Here is a 19,062-nt window from a genome sequence, read left to right as displayed (position 1 = left end):
CAGAATTAGAACCCAGGTCCTCTGACTCCCAAGCCCGTGTTCTTTCCACTAAGCTACATTGCTTCTAAGAAGCTTACACTCTAGCAAGGGTGCATTAGTCTATGTGTTAGGTATGAGATTTTGTTCCATCAGTCAACAGTATTTATTGAGGACTTTCTCTCTAGGGCAGGGTGCCAAGCGTGTGGAAGAGTACAGCAGAATTAGTAGATGTCAATCAGTATTCATTCAATAGTATTTATTGAGTGCTTACTATGTGCAGAGCACTGTACTAAGTGCTTGGAATGTACAAATCTTTAACAGATAGAGACAGTCCCTGCCCTTTGACGGGCTTACAGTCTAATCGGGGGAGACGGACAGACAAGAACAATAGCAATAAATAGAATCAAGGGGATGAACATCTCAAAACAATAGCAAATAAATGGAATCAAGGTGATGTACATCTCATTAACAAAATAAATAGGGTAATGAAAATATATACAGTTGAGCAGACGAGTACAGTGCTGAGGGATGGGAAGGGAGAGGGGGAGGAGCAGAGGGAAATGGGGGGAAAAGAGGGTTTAGCTGCGGAGAGGTGAAGGGGGAGGCAGAGGGAAAAGGGGAGCTCAGTCTGGGAAGGCCTCTTGCAGGAGGTGAGCTTTAAGGAAGGCCTCTTGGAGGAGGTGAGAGTGTGTGAGTGCTTACTCTGGGCAGACCACTGGACTCAGTGTTTTGGAGAATACAGCAGTTAGTAGAGGTGATCCCTGCCCTCAAGACGTTTACATTATAGTGGGGGAGATGGGTACTAAAGGAAATTATGACAGGAAGAAGCAGTGAAGTACAAAGATATGTACATAAGTCCTTCAGCAGGTTTGAGTACCCAAGTGCTTAGGTGACTTGGAAGTATCAAAGTGGCAGGAAGGGACAGGAAATAAGGCTGGGGAGGTGAGGGGTTGATCAGGGAGGGCTCCCGGGAGGAGATTGGGTTTCAGGTGGCTTTGAAGATGGGGAGAGCAGTGGTCTGCCTGATGTGAAGGGCAGAGGAGTTCCAGGCAGAAGGGAGAGATGAGACCAGGACCCATTGAGTAGGTTGGCTTGTGAGGAGCGAAGCATGTCAGCTCGGGGAGTAGCCAGAGAAGAGCAAAGGTAAGTAGAGGGGAGAGAATCGACTAAGTGCCTTAAAGCTGATGGGTCAAGATGGGCAACTGGCAGTCACTTCCTAGCTCCGAATCTGATTTGCATTAGTTAAAATACAAAATTGCCAAATTAAGGTGCCTAATCTGTTTCATCCCCATTTTACAGATAAGGAAACTGAGGCTCAGAGAGGTTAAGAGACTTGCCCGAGCCAGTGGTAGAGCTGGAACAGATTTGGGTCTCTTGACTCCCAGGCCCATGCTTCTTTTTATCTCCGTAGGTCCTGAAGAAAGATATCCAATCACATTTCTCCAGTCATTATAGGGCTGGACATTTGCTTGATTTGAGGTTTTGGCGAGTCTTAATCCCTCCATTTTCAGAAGGTAGCATCAGGAAGCCTTTCTAAAAGGTAGGTCTGCAGTCATTCCCACAAGCTGAAGAGAAGGCGCTCACCACATTGACACCCGTCTTCAACAGAACTCGGAGATTCTTAGGTGAAAGGGAATCGATTATTACTGGATATTTTCAGTGTTTCGGCCCTAAAGAATAGTGCTAAGTTATTTTGTGGTTCAGTATGAGTACTGCAGAGTCATTGTTATAAACTGAGCTGTGCTGTTTTTTGAATGTATTGTGGCTTATAAATTTAATAGCTTTCTTGGCTGGTGTTTTTCCTATTACTCAGAATAGCCCTTTCCAGAGAGATTTAAAAAAAAAAATGATGGAATTGCATCTTAACAGTTAATAGACAACATTTTGCACTCGTCACAGTGTAATGATTACAGTTCCCTTTCTTAGAATCATTCCATCCAGGTACTTGGCAGTGAATCTCTTTGGTCAATTACCGTAATAATTGCCCCACTTTTTGGCATAATTTTTGCAATCCAGTAACGGGGCGAGGAGGGCTTACTACGCAGGAAATCAAGTCTAGCAGTAAGAGGAGCAGAAAGAAAAAGAAGAGAAAAAGGAGGAAGAAAGAGAAAGGTAAGCGGGCACTCGAGACTGCGTCTTTTCTGTTGCACTCTCTAAGTGCTGGGTACAGTAGGCTCTTAGTGAATTACAGTAGCCCCCACCCTGAATTGGCATGTCTTGGCACACCTTATTCTGGCCCTTCTCCTACCCCGAAGTTCGAACGGTCCACGGCCTGTGTCCACGATCTTCTGATCTTACTGTTCTTCCTACCCCAGCACATGTGAGCATGTTTCAAAGCAACTCTGGCTGCACGAGCCTGTGTCCATCGGTCTTCCGACCCTACTCCTCTTCGTACCCTAGTGTGTGCCATTATCGCTGCTTAGCAAGATTATCTTTTATTGCCTCAAAAATTGGAGGGGCAGGGGGGATTATGCAAGTGAAAATGGTAACATCCAATTTTTCCCAAAGAAACGGCCGCAGACCAAATTTAAGATCAGGATTCCAATCTATGGAAGATTATGATACAAAGGAAGCCAATTGGTAGTTATGGGTCTACACTGCAGCGGGGGGGAGGTGGGTTCCAAGACAACCGGGGCGTTGGTTTAGAATTATAATTGAGGGTGAGTTAAAAAAGACCCAAGGATTTAAATGAATCCTGGTGTTTTTTAAAACTCTACCATGATACCATCCACCACTGAGCCACCCAGCCCTGATCCGGAGGAGTTTAAAAGCTGAAAGCGTTATGGTGGATTGAAACAGGGATGGGTCCTGCATTGGAGTTGGTGAAGAAGCTGAAGCCTAGTCCCTCCGGGGGCACGGTTCTTTCTCCTGGTGATCTTGGGGAACTGTTGTTTTATCTTGACTTTACCCTGTATTTCTTTCCCTATGTGTCTATCTGCTTCATGGACACATTGCAAGCCCTCTGTAGACCATGTCTAGGGTGGCCGGTTATCTGGTTTTTAGCTGGCCGGTCCTCTTTAGTTCTGAATACTCAAATGTCTGTAAAAGGTTGTTCTGTAATTTGTATGCTTTCCAGGTGACAGTGCAAATCTCCCAGGCAGCCGTAGACATAGTTTGCGAGCCCCATTTGGGGCAGGGATGGTGTCTGATGTGATTATCCTATGATGTGCTCCAGCGTTTAGTACAGTGGTTGGCCCACAGTAAGCGCTGAACAAATCCCATTGTTATTACTGTGGTTAATAATAATACCCAGGTTTATAAAACACATTTAAAAAATATAATGCTGCATGCCCATCTTGTTGAGAAAACTCTCTCCAGAGTTTTATATATAAAACCAGAGTTTTATATATATCCAGTGCTCGGATATTAATGCTTCTCTAGTCTAATGGACCCAGATTAGACACTAAAGCCTAATTCCTCAGTGAAAGTCCCCTGTTTTCTCAAGCTATTGTTATGTATTGAGATTTGATAACATCATTCTGCTTCCACAATACAGAGATCCCAAATCAATGCAGTTCTCTCTTTACTGATTTTACAATCTGTCCTTTCCTCTCCCCATCACCCCCAACACCTATCGTCCCCCTCCCCTCTTTATCTCTACTTGCGACATCAGTTAGCCTCCCTGTCTTAGATGTAAAGTTCCTCCAGACCGAAATTGAGTGTGACTCTGTCAAATGAGTAACAAGCAAATGGAAAATTTTCAGGACCTGCTGAAGCAGGGTCCCTTGCTTTTGCTCATCAAATACTCTGTCTCACACAGAGTGAGAATGTATCACTCATACAGTGTGATCTCTTTGGGTGTCAGCCATTTCATTTTGGCATGCATGTGGGATATCTGAGGCTGTTATCCTCGCAGAGCATTCGGTTAGAACTTGGAGAAGTCACAGGTAATTGCTGGAGATGTCAGCCTTCGGTTAATGGCTGAAAGGTTGTATATGCTGCTCAGTCGAATTAAGACCGAAAATCTTGAACAGACCTGCTTATGGATGAATAGGGTGAATGTGAAAAATGTTCAAATCCACTTTTGGAAAATTTAGGTCAATAACTATGCGTAGTTTATGGCAACGGAAGGCATAGGCCTGAGAATCTTAAATTTAGGGCCCTAGATTCCGCAACTCATTTTTTCTGAGCCTTTAGACAAAATCATGTAGTGTTTCTGGAATCTTGTTTCCCCGTTAGCTCGATAGAAATAAACTTGTCACCTTTCTCCCCTCAAGACCAGTACTATATCCTAACCCGATAGCCCCAGCCCACCATCACTCTCCCTCCAGTGAGCCTGAAACATGCCAAACCAAAACAGTTTCTTTAATGGGCCTATTTATTTGCCGTGGTAACATTGGAGTTTGAATCATTTTCCAACTGGCAAGAGAATCCCAATTAAGCCATATGTTAAGTTGACACCTCCTTTTCCATATTTTATGTTGGAAATATAGAGCATGAGTTAAAGGCCCAGTGTGTGATGAGTTAAGGATTTGGGAATCCAGAGAGCTCAAATTCCTGGCAGTTCTCACTTAGGAGTAGTAATGGTATTTACTGAGCTCCAACTGAGTGCAGTGCCCTGTACTAAACAATGAATGATATTTATTAAGTGCTTACTGGGTGCAGAGCACTGTGCTAAGCGTTTGAGAGAATACAAGACACCAGAGTTGGTTAGACACATTCCCAACCCACAGCAAGCTTGTGGTCTATAGACTAATAATAATAATTGTGGCATTTGTTAAGCGCTTACTATTCATTCATTCATTCAATAGTATTTATTGAGTGCTTACTATATGCAGAGCAATGTACTAAGCACTTGGAATGTACAAATCGGCAACAGATAGAGACAGTCCCTGCCCATTGACGGGCTTCCAGTCTAATTGGGGGAGACAGACAAAAACTCTGTGCCAAGTGCTGTTCTGAGCACCAGGGTAAGCAAGTTGTCCCATGTGGGGCTCACAGTCTTAATCCCCATTTTACAGATGAAGTAACTGAGGCCCAGAGAGGTTAAGAAGGGAGCTAACAGTCTAGTCTAAACACTTGAGACTTTGGACAAGTCACTTAACTTATCTGTGCCTCAGTTACCTCATCTGCAAAATGGGGATTAAGACTGTGAGCCCCATGTGGGACAACCTGATCATCCTGTATCCCCCAGCGCTTAGAACAGTGCTTTGCACATAGTAAGCGCTTAACAAATGCCAACATTATTATTGAGAGAGAAGCAGAAGCACATAGCACGCTCCCTGCCCACAGGGAGCTCACATTCTAGCTGGGGAGGCATAGACTGCGTTTCCTTGGGACTCCTGAGAATGCTCCTGAAAGGACCTGCCGCCGTCTGCAGCCACCTTGTTTGTTAGCTGGGGAGGACTGCTGCCAGTCAGCCATAACTGTGTGACTGCCACAAGCTGGGAACTCTCTGCGGGGCCAGGTTTAAAGAAAACAATAGAATGTGGTTCTAATGTGCTGCTTTGAACTAAATCTTGATCATGTCTAATGAATGATAAAAGTACATCCTGTAATGGATGGGGAAAGGTTCTCAAGCACAAAGCATTTGAAGTGAATCCTAAACCATGACTGTTTTCATTTAGGGTGTACCTGTCGTGGGGAAATTTTTCTTTCAGGTGCAGGTGTCCTGGCCTTGCTTCAAAACACCTGAGCATTGGTGCTGATCATGAGAAACTTGGGTTGGTAATGCTGTGAAGTGTATCAACAGCTTTCTTTGCTAGAAGCCCATAGTCTCTTGGGATCTTGAACTGACTTGCCCACCTCTCTCACCAGCACTGTTGTACCTGCCGTGTGACCTTGAGCAAGTTATTTCCTCCATTTCCTCATCTGCGAAATGGGAATTCAGTACACGTTCTCCCTCCTTAGGCTGTGAGCCTCATGTGGGACAAGGGACTGCATCCCACCTGGTTTTCTCGTGACTACCTCAGCGTTTAGTAGTCTTGATACGTAATGAGCGTTTAACAAATTGTCATTATTATTAGTCGTAGTAGTATTACTACTAAAGCAGGGTGATTTAACAGATAAAACATTGGCCTTAGGACTCAGGCCTTCTGGATTCTGCCAAAGGAAAAGCTTTGACCTGTTAAACATGGGAACGGGTAACTGAGAGAGGTCTTGGAATGTCCCTCTTCAAGAGTGAAGTAGATACACACCTGAGTGATGGGCTTGAGGACCCTCCCAGCTCAGTGGCTCTTTTTTGAGCACTCTGACCCGCTAGCATTGTGACCTTAGGAAGACCATTCCCCTCACTGGACCCCTTTTCCTCTCATCTTGAGCCCTAGATTATCCTGAGGTGTTGTTTGGGGCCAAATGAGGAAGAAATACCCTGAGCTCCTGCTCGCTTTCTGACTTCTAACTGCTTCCTCTTGAGGCCTAGCCAGTTGGTCAGGCCTGGAAAAGTCAGCAGTTGGCCGGAGCAAGAGATGAGGACCTCTGCTTGCTTTGCCCTGGACTGGCTATGTTGCCTTGGGGACTTGGAGACCAGGTGGTCCTGTTCTTGTAGAGGTTTTTTTGTGTGTTTTTGTTATTCCCCCACAGGAGCAACTCAGTTCTCTGATTCCTAGAGGACTGGAATGGTGATTGCTCTGCAAGATTTTAGGGGATGTAAAGTGTGGGATCACATTTCCTGTTTCAGGATGACAGTGACGACATTCCATGCCTTGCCTGAATCGGGGCCGGCTGCTTTTGCCTTAGCAGTGAGGAGACGATCCACTCCATTGACAGATACCCAATCGAGACTCGGAAACAAATCTTAGTTTCTCCTAATGAAAGCTAAAATGCCGTGTCTCTGGTGATGCCCCACAGTACTCTTTGAGGCCCAAGGACACCTGCCCTTTAGAGGTTAATGATCCACCTGGCCACCCTCAGTAATGAAAGCAACCATTTCATTGAGGGGTGTCTCTCCCTGGAATGGAGAGGTGGAATTTGTTTTCTCCCCACATGGAACGGAAAGCCTGACATCCCAAGGGGCAAAGAAAGGGAATTTTGTAGCCATACACCCCGTTGAGGACTTAACCAGCATAGAGTCAGACTTCCCTCTAACTTCTGCATGACTGACCAGACCTTGGATTGAGCTGGGTCAGCAGGAGCCCCGGCCATTTCTTTCTGCTGAAATCCCTCGTGGTTTCATGTTCGTCTCTGCTTCTTGCCCACAACTTTGATCCTCTCCTACGTGCTCATGCCCTGTGCTTATTGTACCAAATAAAGTCCCGTAATATGGATACCGGTTAGCCAGGGATGGGGAGGATTGATGACACTGGTAACTGACACAGCCTCTTGTCTGTACCCCTGGTCGCCCCAGGGGGACAAGCTTAGCTTCTTGCTCACAGCACTGTGCTGTTCTGCTCAAGCAGCGGGATCTTCATGGAGCCATTTAGGAAATTCAGAAGGTAATTAATACAGAACATTTTGGAAGATTCTGTCCCAGCACAGACTTCAAGATGGAAAAATGCACACTGAAGAGTTTTATTGTGCTCTTCCCTTTCAAGGGACTGGGCGTGCCCTTGTTCCCCTCCCTTAAGCCTACACAACCATGAAGCCGAGAGCCCTAGGTCAAATAGCCTTTTCTGCCGGTCTCCAAACCAAGAGCCTTCTTTCTTACAGAAGGGGCTTCTGGGCCTTTCTCTGTCCCTATTTTCATTATCCTATGGCGCCTTATATTGATGACGTATCCCTTTGTCTTAACAGGGAACTCTTGTGATCTGTGACAAAGAAGTATCCCTAGAGTATTCGCCAAGCCCAGATTTCTGGCATTGCAAACGGGTAGGTACCAAGAGATTCTTTCCCGCCTTGTTTTCGCAGGTATGAGGGGATGAGCTGGATGAAGGAGCACTGATGTCATAATTAGGGGTGGGTTTATCGATTTTATCGCTGGGGAAAGGGCTGAGGTCAGGTTCCATAGATGGGACCGGGGTGAAGCTTTCCCTTCCCTCCACAAAGTGTGTTTTATCCCAACCATATAAAGGTGTTTCAGTGGAGGAGAAGGGCATAAAGGTTTCTTTTCTGCTCAGTTCTTAGTTTGTCTTTTGACCCTGAAGATCTGCCCGACCCACTTGCCCCATCCCCTCTGCACACTGAACAACTTTGAGACTCCTGTGTCCTGGTAAATCATTTTGCAGGCCATTTAACAATCCCCTGAGACAGACTATGGTAGAAAATAATCTCATTGAGGGCACAGAGGTGATCAGTGATATGTCTTGGGGGGCAGGGGGAGGGTGGATTTTGTGCTCCTTTTAAGACTCCAGAAACATATTGCAAGATAACTGGATGTAGCTAGGATGTAATCAGTCAGTCAGTTGTATTTATTGAGCACTTACTCTATGCAGAGCATTGTACTAAGCGCTTGGGAAAGTACAGTATAAAAATAAACAGACACATTACCTGCCCACAGTGAGCTTACGGTCTAGAAAGGGAGACAGACATTAATATGAATGCATAAATTACAGATATGTACATAAGTGATGTGGGACTCGGAAGGGAGATGAATAAAGGGAGCAAGTCAGAACGATGCAGAAGGTTCTACTGTGTCTAATCTGATAATCTGGCATCGACTCCAGTGTTTAGCACAATGCTCGGGTTCAGGGTAAATGCTTAATAATTTCTACAGGAAAGAAAACACAAGCCACAAATTTCAATTTGTGGATTATCAGTACCTACCCTTCGGGGCCATATAGACCTCTCAGTTTTAGGAAATTAAGAGTTGTTTAGGGTCTACTTTCTTATGGATATGCAACTGTTTATGTTTTGATGTGCAAAAACCTCTTACAGTGTCTTAACTTATAAATGTTCTCCATCCACTCACATTTCCCTTACAGTGTAAAGTCAGTACTGTGGGATACAGAGCATCCTGTTCATACTGCAAGTTCCCAAGAGAGGGTGAGGGTTTTTCTTTGTATTTCTGTTTTGGATGTAACCAATTTGGAGCCTTTTCTAGCTTCAGAAAGGGGGAGCGCTGATTGGCAGGTACCATTAAGTCTGTCCTGTCATTGAATCCGTCTCTTTGGGTATCGCCCACAGCCAACTCAAGGTGATCCATGCCGATAGTAGGGCAGGCATGGCATAAATAAGTAAGATGCTCAGGCAGTGCACAACTTCCACCTCCTTCCCTTTGTGCAGCAAAATTCCACGTTTTATTTCCTCGTCCCATCCTGCCCTCTGATAGAGATGTTGTTATGTTAAGATTTGGCCCCAGGGTGGCAAGACAGGGGAAGGAACCTTTTTATTGCTGTTTCTCTGTGCTTTTTAATCCTTTTTAATAAGGGGAATAATACCTGCTCTCTCCCTAGTCCACAGTTGTTGTGGGGGTAAAATGAGATCAATAATTGGAGACTACTTTAGAAAAATAAACGTGCTGTTCACAGAACAAGTTATTTTGGTTATTGGTCACTTTTGTAGTGACGGGGGCTTCGTAGTAAACTCTGCAAAAAGCTCTCCCGAACCTATAGTTGAAGTGTTTAGAGGCAGAGGAGAATTAAGGAAATGCATAAAAGGAACAGTTCTGTACCCGGGGATCCCATTAACCAGCAGTGAGTGATAAGAAAGTGGGGCCAACTCTCCCGGCCAGTGAATCATTGGAGTACTCGAATCCAGAGAATAGAAGTAATATCCTCATTCGAAGAGAGAGTAGTTGACTCCATTCGGGAAGAGTTGGCATATTGACCAAACGAGTTGGTTAGTCTGACCTCCACAGAATTATGGTGGGTTCCTTTACCATCTCTCTAGACACCCTTAAGTAATTATCCTCTAGATAATAAGTGCAAACGTTCAATGAGGAAACTATTCAGACCTGAAATTTTTCAAACTCAGAATTTCTGGGAAGACGGAAAGAAAACCAGATTGGGTGTCCCCGAGATGGATTTCACGAGGTCTTATTCCGTGTCTTTGTCCCATTAACAGAGTCCAAGGCACCCAAGCCTCAGCAAGAGTTGGCAAATCTCCCTGAGCCCCTCAAACCACCAGCTCAACCGTCAGCACCACAGCAACAGAACCAACCGCAGGGGCCAGCTGACAAGGAACTGGAGACAAGAAAGCGAGAGGAAGGAAGAGAGAGACTCCCAAGTCAAGAGCCAAGGAGGGACCCCGAGAAATATCCTACCCGAAGGGAAGTGTATGATGCTCCCCCAAGAAAGGACATGGAGAAAGATCAGTGGTCTGGAGAAACACGCCAAGAAGGGGAGAGCAAAAGTAAGCAAAGTGTCAGAAATGTTGGAAATGGATATTCTCAAAGGTAGGTAAGGTATAGTCAGATATGCTCAGGACCAGTCTTTATAAAGCTTGAAGCAGGGGTCCTTCTTCCCAGGAGCAGGCAGTAGGCTGGAAGAACATCAGGTTTTTCCCTTGCCCATGGTTTTAGGGAGGCCAGCCCATTCCCTCTCCAGCTTCCCTCGTGACACCCAACAGTGAGGACCCCAAGCCTCTTCCCGGGTGAGTTACAATTTTGGTCTGGGCTGGAGGTAGAGGATATCATTATACCTTCCCTCCGTCATTCATTCATTCATTCACTCATATTTATTGAGCACTTACTGTGTGCAGAGCACTGTACTGAGCACTTGGAAAGTACAATTCGGCAACAGATAGAGGCACTCCCTACACAACAACGGGCTCACAGTCTAGAAGACTCCTCCTATTGGTATGGCTCCGTTCCCCGTACTAAGTTCTTGGAAGAGTACAGTGCAACAGAGTTAGTAGACACATTCCATGCCCACAAGGAGCTTACTGTCTAGAGAGGGAGACAGATATTAAAATAAATTATGGATATGTACATAAGTGAGACTGAGGGTGGGGTGAATATCAAGAGTACATAGGAAAGTGAATAGGCAGTGCAGAAGAGAGAGGGAATAGGGAAAATTAGGGCTTAGTCGGGGAAGGCCTCTTGGAGCAGATGTGATTCTAATAAGGTGTCGAGAGAGGTGGTCTGTCAGATATGAAGGAGGGGGATGTTCCATGCCAGAGAAGAGCTGTGGGCAGGGGGTCATCAGTCAGTTAGATGAGATGAAGGTAGGTTGGCATTAGAGGAGCAAAGTGAGTAGGCTGGATTGTTGCAGAAAATCAGTGAGAGAAGGTAGGAGGGGGGCGAGGGGGCTGAGTGCTTTAAAGCCGATGGTGAGGAGTTTCTGTTTGATGCGGAGGTGGATGGGCAACTGCTTGAAGGTTTTGAGGAGGGGGGAGAGATGGATCGAATGTTTTTTTTAGAAAAATGATCCATACAGCAGAGCGAAGTATGGACTAGAGTAGGGAGAGACAGGAGACGGAGGTCAGCAAGGAGGCTGATGCAGTAGTTAAGGTGGGGATAGGATAAGTGATTGTCAACATAGCAGTTCGGGTGGAGAGGAAAGATGGATTTTTAGTGATGTTGTGAAGGTAGAACCGACAAGATTTGGTATCAGATTTAGTCTGTGGGTTGAGTGAGAGAGATGAGTTGAAATAATGCCAAAGGTACTGTCTTGTGAGACAGGGAAGATAGTGGTGTTGTCTACGGTGATGGGAAAGACACGGGGAAGATGGGGTTTGGGAGGGAAGATGAGTTCTGTTTTGGACATGTTAAGTTTGAGGTGTTGGCGGGACATCCAAATAGAGCTGTCCTGAAGTCAGGTGAAAATGCCAGACTACAGAAAAGGAGAAAGATCAGGGCTGAAGAGGTAGATTTGGGAGTCATCTTCATAGAGATGGCACTTGAAGTCGTGGGAGTGAATGAGCTCTCCAAGGGAGTGGGTGTAGATGAAGAATAGAAAGGGACCCAGAACTGAACCTTGAGGAACTCCCACTGTTAGGGGGTGGGAGACAGAGGAGGAGCCCAAGAAATAGAGAATGAGCATCCAGAGAGATCAATCAATCAATGGTATTTATTGAGTGCTTACCATGTGCAGAGCACTGTACTGAATGCTTGGGAGAGTACAAAATAACAGTGAGCAGACACGTTCCCCACCCATAATGAGCTTAGAGTCTAGAGATAGGAGGAGAACCAGGAGAGGACAGTGTCAGCGAAGCCAAGGTTAGTGGATCGTTTGTTGGGAAATAATCTGGCCACAGTCACACAGAGCGAAACACCAGGCAAAAGGGGGATTCTGGCAACGACCACGACCTTATCCATGAATTGTGCTGGCCATGTGACCCTATCAGATTGGTGTGCAAAGGGCCCCTAGGAATTTCATTCTATGTATTATATATATTGATATTAGCAGCTTGATGGAACAGCAAATTTATAATCTCTTAAATAACTAGCAAATTAATACAAAATAAATAAACTCTCATTTCCATTAGCTCCTGGCCGTCTCCGCACGGATGTGCCACTGGCACCTCAAATCCAACATGGCCACAACAGAACTGTTCTTCCCTTCTAAAATCCCTACTTCTTACTTTCCAACCGCAGTCAACAAAACTATCGTCATGCTCCCAGAAGATCATGGTGTTGGTGCCATATTTGACGTCTCTCTGTCTTTTAACTCGTACATTCAGTCTGTTGCTGAATCCTGTTGATTTTTCCTCCATGATATTTTCTGGATTTACCCCTTTCCTCTCCACCCCAGTGGCTATCTTCCTGGTTAAAGCTCTTGTCACATCTCTCAAATAGACTACTACATCAGCCTCCTCATCAGGCTTTGCGTCTCCAACCTCACACCGCTTCAGTGTGCTTTATACTCTGCTCATCATACTTTCCCCAGCATTTAGTACAGTGCTTTGCACACAGTAAATGCTCAGTAAATAACATGGATTAATTTAACTTATTTTTTAAACTGATTTGCACTTTTACTCCACCTTTTACCCTTGATCTTCGAGACCCATTTTAGCACGTTCAACTCCTTTCCTCTCATAGGTCCTTTGGATATAGCACATTTATAACATTTATAGCATATATATTAGCTTTAAGAAGCAGCATGGCCTAGTAGAAAGAGCCTGGGCTTGGGAGTCAGAGGACCTGGGTTCTAATCTCAGCTCTGCTGTTTGCCTGCTGTGTGACCTTGGGCAAGTCCCTTAACTTCTCTGTGCCTCTCACCAACTAAGTTGTTCATCTGATTTTCCCAAACACTGTTGAAGAAAGGGTTATTACCTAACTGAAACCTGTTCCCCAGGGGATCGCTGACAAGCGTAATGATCACTCGGGGAGACACTCCTGGAGACTATAGGTTATACCTGGGTTTGCTTCTACTACCTGTTATTTATACTCTGCCCGCTTATATTATTAAGGAATGTTTTAATACTAGGCCTAATAAATATATAGAGGGTCCCATGAGATTCTGAAAACACTTCGGGGTACAACCTCAGGAAATGCCCTGACTTCAAGAGGAGTCCCCAGCTAACTGAAGGGAGGGGACTGTGGATATGACAGAAATAGGAATGCTTGAGCTAAAAATGAGAATTAATAATTGTGGTATTTGTTAAGCACTTACGAGGTGCTGAGCACTGTACTAAGCACCAGGGTGGATACCAAGATGATTAGGGTGGAAGTGGTCGCTATCTCCCAAGGGGTTCACAGTGGGGAGACCAGCTATTGAATTCCCGTTTTAAAAGTGAGGAAATCGAGGCACAGGTGACATATAAGGAATAAATAAAGGGGACTTGTGATAAAACTAGAGTCTTAAGATGCCATAATGTCATCTCTCTTCTCTCCTTGTCCCATTCCCACTCCCTCCTTTTGTTTGGATTGATTCAGCAATCATGCTGAAACGCATTTATCGCTCCACTCCACCTGAGGTGATTGTCGAAGTGCTAGAACCCTACGTACGCCTCTCTACAGCCAATGTCCGCATCATCAAGAACAGGACGGGCCCCATGGGCCATACCTATGGCTTCATTGACCTGGATTCTCACTCCGTGAGTTATCATCTCTGGGTAGATGCCGGGGAGAGGGGAGGACAAGGGGATGAGAGTGGGGGAGGGGAGGAGGGAATGCCACAGAAAGCACTTGAAAGCCTTTTGGGATCCGTTCATCATTTGGAGCCTATTCGAGCTGTTCTAGTTCTTTTTCTGTTTGTTGGATTTTGGTTTCATGGTTCACTAACCATAGACTGTAGCCCTGGAAGATGAGACTGCTGAGTTTTGAGCTATTTCCTCCATTGTCTCTATTTGTGACCTAGGGCAGAAGTCACCACTCTGCCCTGCCTGAATTTTCTCCATTCCCCTTATATGTCTCTGGATGTTAGTAACAGTGTTTGTATGGTATTCATTCATTCATTCAATAGTATTTATTGAGCGCTTACTTTGTGCAGAGCACTTTACTAAGCACTTGGAATGTACAAGTCGGCAACAGATAGAGACAGTCCCTGCCGTTTGACGGGCTTACAGTCTAATTGGGGGAGACAGGCAGACAAGAACAATGGCAATAAATAGAGTCAAGGGGAAGAACATCTCATAAAAACAATGGCAAATAAAGAGAATCAGGGTGATGTACATCTCATTAAACAAAATAAACAAAATAAATAGGGTGATAAAGATATATACAGTCGAGCGGACGAGTACAGTGCTGAGGGAGTGGGAGGGGAGAAGGGGAGGAGGAGAGGGAAAAGGGGGAGAAGAGGGTTCAGGTGCAGAGAGGTGAAGGGGGGGTAGAGGGAGCAGAGGGACAAAGGGGGGAGCTCAGTCTGGGAAGGCCTCTTGGAGGAGGTGAGTTTTAAGTAGGGATTTGAAGAGGGGAAGAGAATTAGATTGTCTGAGGTGAGGAGGGAGGGCGTTCCAGGACCGCGGGAGGACGTGGCCCAGGGGTCGACGGCGGGATAGGCGAGACTGAGGGACAGTGAAGAGGTGGGCGGCAGAGGAGCGGAGTGTGCCGGGTGGGCAGTAGAAAGAGAGAAGGGAGGAGAGGTAGGAAGGGGCAAGGTGATGGAGAGCCTTGAAGCCTAGAGTGAGGAGTTTTTATTTGGAGCGGAGGTTGATAGGCAACCACTGGAGGTGTTTAAGAAGGGGAGTGACATGCCCTGATCGTTTCTGCAGGAAGATGAGCCGGGCAGCGGAGTGAAGAATAGACCGGAGCGGGGCGAGAGAGGAGGAAGGGAGATCAGAGAGAAGGCTGACACAGTAGTCTAGCTGGGATATAACGAGAGCCCGTAGCAGTAAGGTAGCCGTTTGGGTGGAGAGTAAAGGGCGGATCTTGGCGATATTGTAAAGGTGAAATCGGCAGGTCTCGGTAACGGATAGGATGTGTGGGGTGAACGAGAGAGACGAGTCAAAGATGACACCGAGATTGCGGGCCTGAGAGACGGGAGTGATATCTGGAGTGATTCCCAAGAAGGGCACTTTAAGTATAAAGAGTTATCATTACATTGTGTGTAATCATAATTATTTTACCGAGGGGCAAGAGACCTTTGACACGTACCCTTCATTTTCAGTTAAAACGGTCTGTGCTTGACTAGTTGACTCCAGGATGGGTTTTGAGGTATGGTTGATTATTTTTTCTGAATGATTAGTAGTAGGCCCCTTTGGAGAGTAATGTAATTTAAAAATTGAAAGAAAAAAATGGATCTTTTTGCTCAAGAGTTGTGAAATGCTCTGTAGACAAGAGCTCTGAATGAATGAATCTTCCTTAATCCGTCAATCAATCAGTGGTATTTATTGAGTGCTTACTATGTGCAGAGCACTGTATGAAGTGCTTGAGAGAGTACAATATAGTGGAATTAGCAGGCACGTTCCCTGCCCATAATGAGCTTACAGTTTAGCAGGGAAGACGGATGTTAAAATAAATAATTTATAATATAATTAAAAGGAACGTACATAAGTGCTCTGGGTTTGGAGGTGGGCCAAATATCAAATGCCCACATTCCTTAAGACCGCAGTCCCCAGGTTCCAATGGAGCCCAAGAATTTGGACCGCAAAAGACCTAGGTTCTAATCCTGGCCCTGCCACTTGTCTGCTCTGTGACCTGCGGCAAGTCACGTAACTTCTCTGTGCCTCAGTCATCTCATCTGTAAAATAGGGATTAGGACCGTGATTCCCATGTGGGACAGGGTCTGTGGTCCAACCTGATTACTTTGTATCTACCCCATACATAGTGCAGTCCCTGGCATATAGTAAATGCTTAACAATACAATTTAAAAAAAAAATGTAAGGGCAAAATGTGGAATATAACCCCCAGTTAGATGAGTGGTCACTTGATTTTTTTTGAAGGTTTAAGCTTCGTTGAAGGACTTTTGCTATTCTTCCACTTTAAATTAAGCACCGAAACTTTAAATTCATTTGGAAAAAATAATACTTTTTACTGGAAATTTGCCCACTTTTATTGGAAAATCCACGCCTCTCCTCTACATTCTGAAACGATGGCTTCTTCTCCTTGTGGGCAAGGATCTTGTCTATCAGCCCTGTTCTAGTGCACTTTTTCAAGTGCTTAGTCCAGTGCTTTGCACACAGTATAGATTATTGATTGGTTGATTCTTCTTTTGTGAGATCAAAATGCATCTATTTCTCACCAGGAGGCTCTTCGTGTAGTGAAGATCCTGCAGAACCTGGATCCCCCATTCAGCATTGATGGGAAAATGGTGGCTGTAAATCTTGCCACAGGGAAACGAAGGTAACATGAGAGACATTGCGGGGTGGCGAGGGAGAAGGGGAAGTGCAAAAGAGGAATGGAAAGAATCCGAAAGGCCCCCCGAGGCTGGGTGTTACTCTGTGCTTCCGTTGATCCTGGTTCTAGTTCTCCTTCCTTTTCTGCGCTTGCTGTTTTTCTGCCTTTCATATTTGATTTTTTTTTTTCCTTAATACAATAGTAACAGTGGCTTGATTGATTGAGGGGCTCACGAGGCCCCACCGGAAAGTAAATAGAGAGCATTGTACAGATAGGAGAACTGAAACACAGATCAGAGAGTGATGCCGTGGGAGCCTGGAATCAACACAGGAGCCCTGGCACCCGGTCAGACTTCATAATCACAAGGTACATAACTGTGCGCCCTCTCTGAAGAAGGAATTGACCAACCCTGTGAGATTCTGAGAAAAGACCACGTTCCATTACATCCTCATCAACAGCAAGTAGCGTGAGCTAACTCTTTGGGAATACGTGCTAAAAGAAAAGATGTAGGCCACGCCCACAAGGAGTTGGCAATTTAATCGGTGCCGTAAGTGGATGCAAATTGCCCAAATCACTCCTGAAACAGTAACAGAATAGATGCAAATAATCAAAAAAAAGCACGAGGAAACAAAACACAGCAACTATTCATGAATGCTAAGGTGGCTGATGGGATGGCACAACCAGGAAGATAGGGGATTGGTCACAGGGAATGCCGGAAATGCCATCGAGAGATTGGAGTCTAAGGGAAGGGATCTTTCCAGATTGTGGCCCTCAGACACAAACTTCCCCAGAGGTCCCTATAATTTTCCTCACGATTATGCTGCTCCCGTGCTTTTATTCTCCTCCGTCACCCAACGTCTCTTCAAATCTGACCCCTCTGCCGTGGACTCCATCCCCTCCCATTTCTTCAAACTAGAAGCTCTCCCTCTCCTCTGGCTCCTTCCTCTCTGCCATCACATAAGCCCAGTGCTCTTCCCCACCCCCATCCCAATACTGAAAAAGCCATCCTTTGACCCCGCCCCCTGCAACCTCCAGCTGTCTTCCCGCTCCCATGTAAGTTCACTGAGGGGACCGTGTTTTGTTATTATTGCTATTATGGCATTTTTTTAAGCACTTACTAGATGTCAAGTGCTGTTCTAAGTACTGGGGTAGATACAAGTTAAACAGGTTGGACGCAGTCCCTGTTCCACATGGGGCTCACAGTCTTAAGTAGGAGGGAGAACAGGTGTTGAATTTTACATCTGAAGAAACTGAGGCCCAGAGAAGTTAAGTGACTTGCCCAGAGGCACACAGCAAGCAAATGGCAGGTGGGAATAGAACACAAGTCCTCTGACTTTCAGGCCCGAGCTCCTTCCGCCAGGCCATGCCCGTATACGCCCCCTGCCTCCACTTTGTCTCTACCAACTCCCATCTTGATCCCCTTTATCAAGGGTAAAAGGGCCCTCTTTTACCCTCCTGAGACTGCACTCTCATAGATAGCCAATGAATTTCTTCTGGTTAAATCTAATGGATTCTACTCTTTCCCAATCTTCCTTGACAATTCACCTGCCTTTGGCACTGTTTACCATCCCCTTTTCTCCTGGAACACAGGTCCTCTGACTTTCAGGCCCGAGCTGCTTCCACCAGGCCATGCCTGTATACGCCCCCTGCCTCCACTTTCTCTCTACCAACTCCCATCTTGATCCTCTTTATTTTTGCCCTCTTTTACCCTCCTGAGACTGCACTCTCATAGATAGCCAGTGAATTTCTTCTGGTTAAATCTAATGGATTCTACTCTTTCCCAATCTTTCTTGACCATTCACCTGCCTTTGGCACTGTTTACCATCCCCTTCTCTCCTGGAACAATCCCTGAATCTGGCTTTACTGACCCAGTGCTCTCCTGGATCTCTTCCTATTTCCTCTCATGTCTGGTCTCGGTTTTCACTGCTGGCGCTTCATCCTCCCCTCCCCTTTTAACTCTCGTGTGTCCCACAAAGCTCAATTCTAGGTTCTCTCCTCTCTGCACCCTGTCCCTATTCTCAAGTAGCTCATCCACTCACTTGATTTCAGCGACCGCCTCTGGGCAGTTGACTCCCAAATCTACATCTTCAGCCGTGGCCTCTCACTGGCATTACGGTCCCATTTGTCCTCATGCCTCTGTAGAGAATATTGATGCCTGAAGGGGCCACTGGGCATTTTAAGTATGTCAAAAACTGAATTCCTCATCTTTCCTCTTAAACCTTTTCTTCCTAATTTTCCCATCACTCAGTGCGGCTCAGTGAGAAGCAGCTTGGCCTAGTGGCTAGAACACGGGGCTGGGACTCAGAAGGACTTGGGTTCTAGTCCCAGCTCTGCCACTTGCCTGCTGGGTGACCTTGGGCAAGTCACTTCACTTCTCTGGGCCTCAGTTACCTCACCTGGAAAATGGGGATTGAGACTGTGAGCCTCTCAGGGGACGGGGACCGTGTCCAAGATTTGCTTACATCTACCCAAGCGCTTAGTACACTGCCCGACACATAGTAAGCGCTTAATACCGTAATTATCATTATTATATCCTCTTCATAAAACGCCATCTGGAACCCATTCCGTCCCCTACCCCCTGAGCTAGCTTAAGACAGAAAGGCCTCATG

General features: G+C 45.7%; 1 protein-coding gene across 6 annotated transcripts in view; it reads left to right on the top strand.

Moving 5' to 3' along the window:
• Positions 1 to 19,062, top strand: part of RBM6 (RNA binding motif protein 6) — a 113,050-nt gene that overhangs the window by 78,707 nt on the left and 15,281 nt on the right. For all 6 annotated transcript variants that reach the window (XM_029050949.2, XM_029050951.2, XM_029050946.2 and 3 more), the window contains exons 7-11: positions 7,651 to 7,725; positions 8,778 to 8,838; positions 9,859 to 10,146; positions 13,613 to 13,773; positions 16,362 to 16,459. In XM_029050949.2, the coding sequence (XP_028906782.1) occupies positions 7,651 to 7,725; positions 8,778 to 8,838; positions 9,859 to 10,146; positions 13,613 to 13,773; positions 16,362 to 16,459 (683 nt within the window). The remainder of the gene's footprint in view (positions 1 to 7,650; positions 7,726 to 8,777; positions 8,839 to 9,858; positions 10,147 to 13,612; positions 13,774 to 16,361; positions 16,460 to 19,062) is intronic.

The sequence above is a fragment of the Ornithorhynchus anatinus genome, chromosome X1 (assembly GCF_004115215.2).
Source record: "Ornithorhynchus anatinus isolate Pmale09 chromosome X1, mOrnAna1.pri.v4, whole genome shotgun sequence".
NCBI classification, from domain to species: domain Eukaryota; kingdom Metazoa; phylum Chordata; class Mammalia; order Monotremata; family Ornithorhynchidae; genus Ornithorhynchus; species Ornithorhynchus anatinus.
The sequence above is the reverse complement of the archived record's forward strand: the minus strand, read 5'-3'. Positions and strand labels throughout refer to the sequence as shown.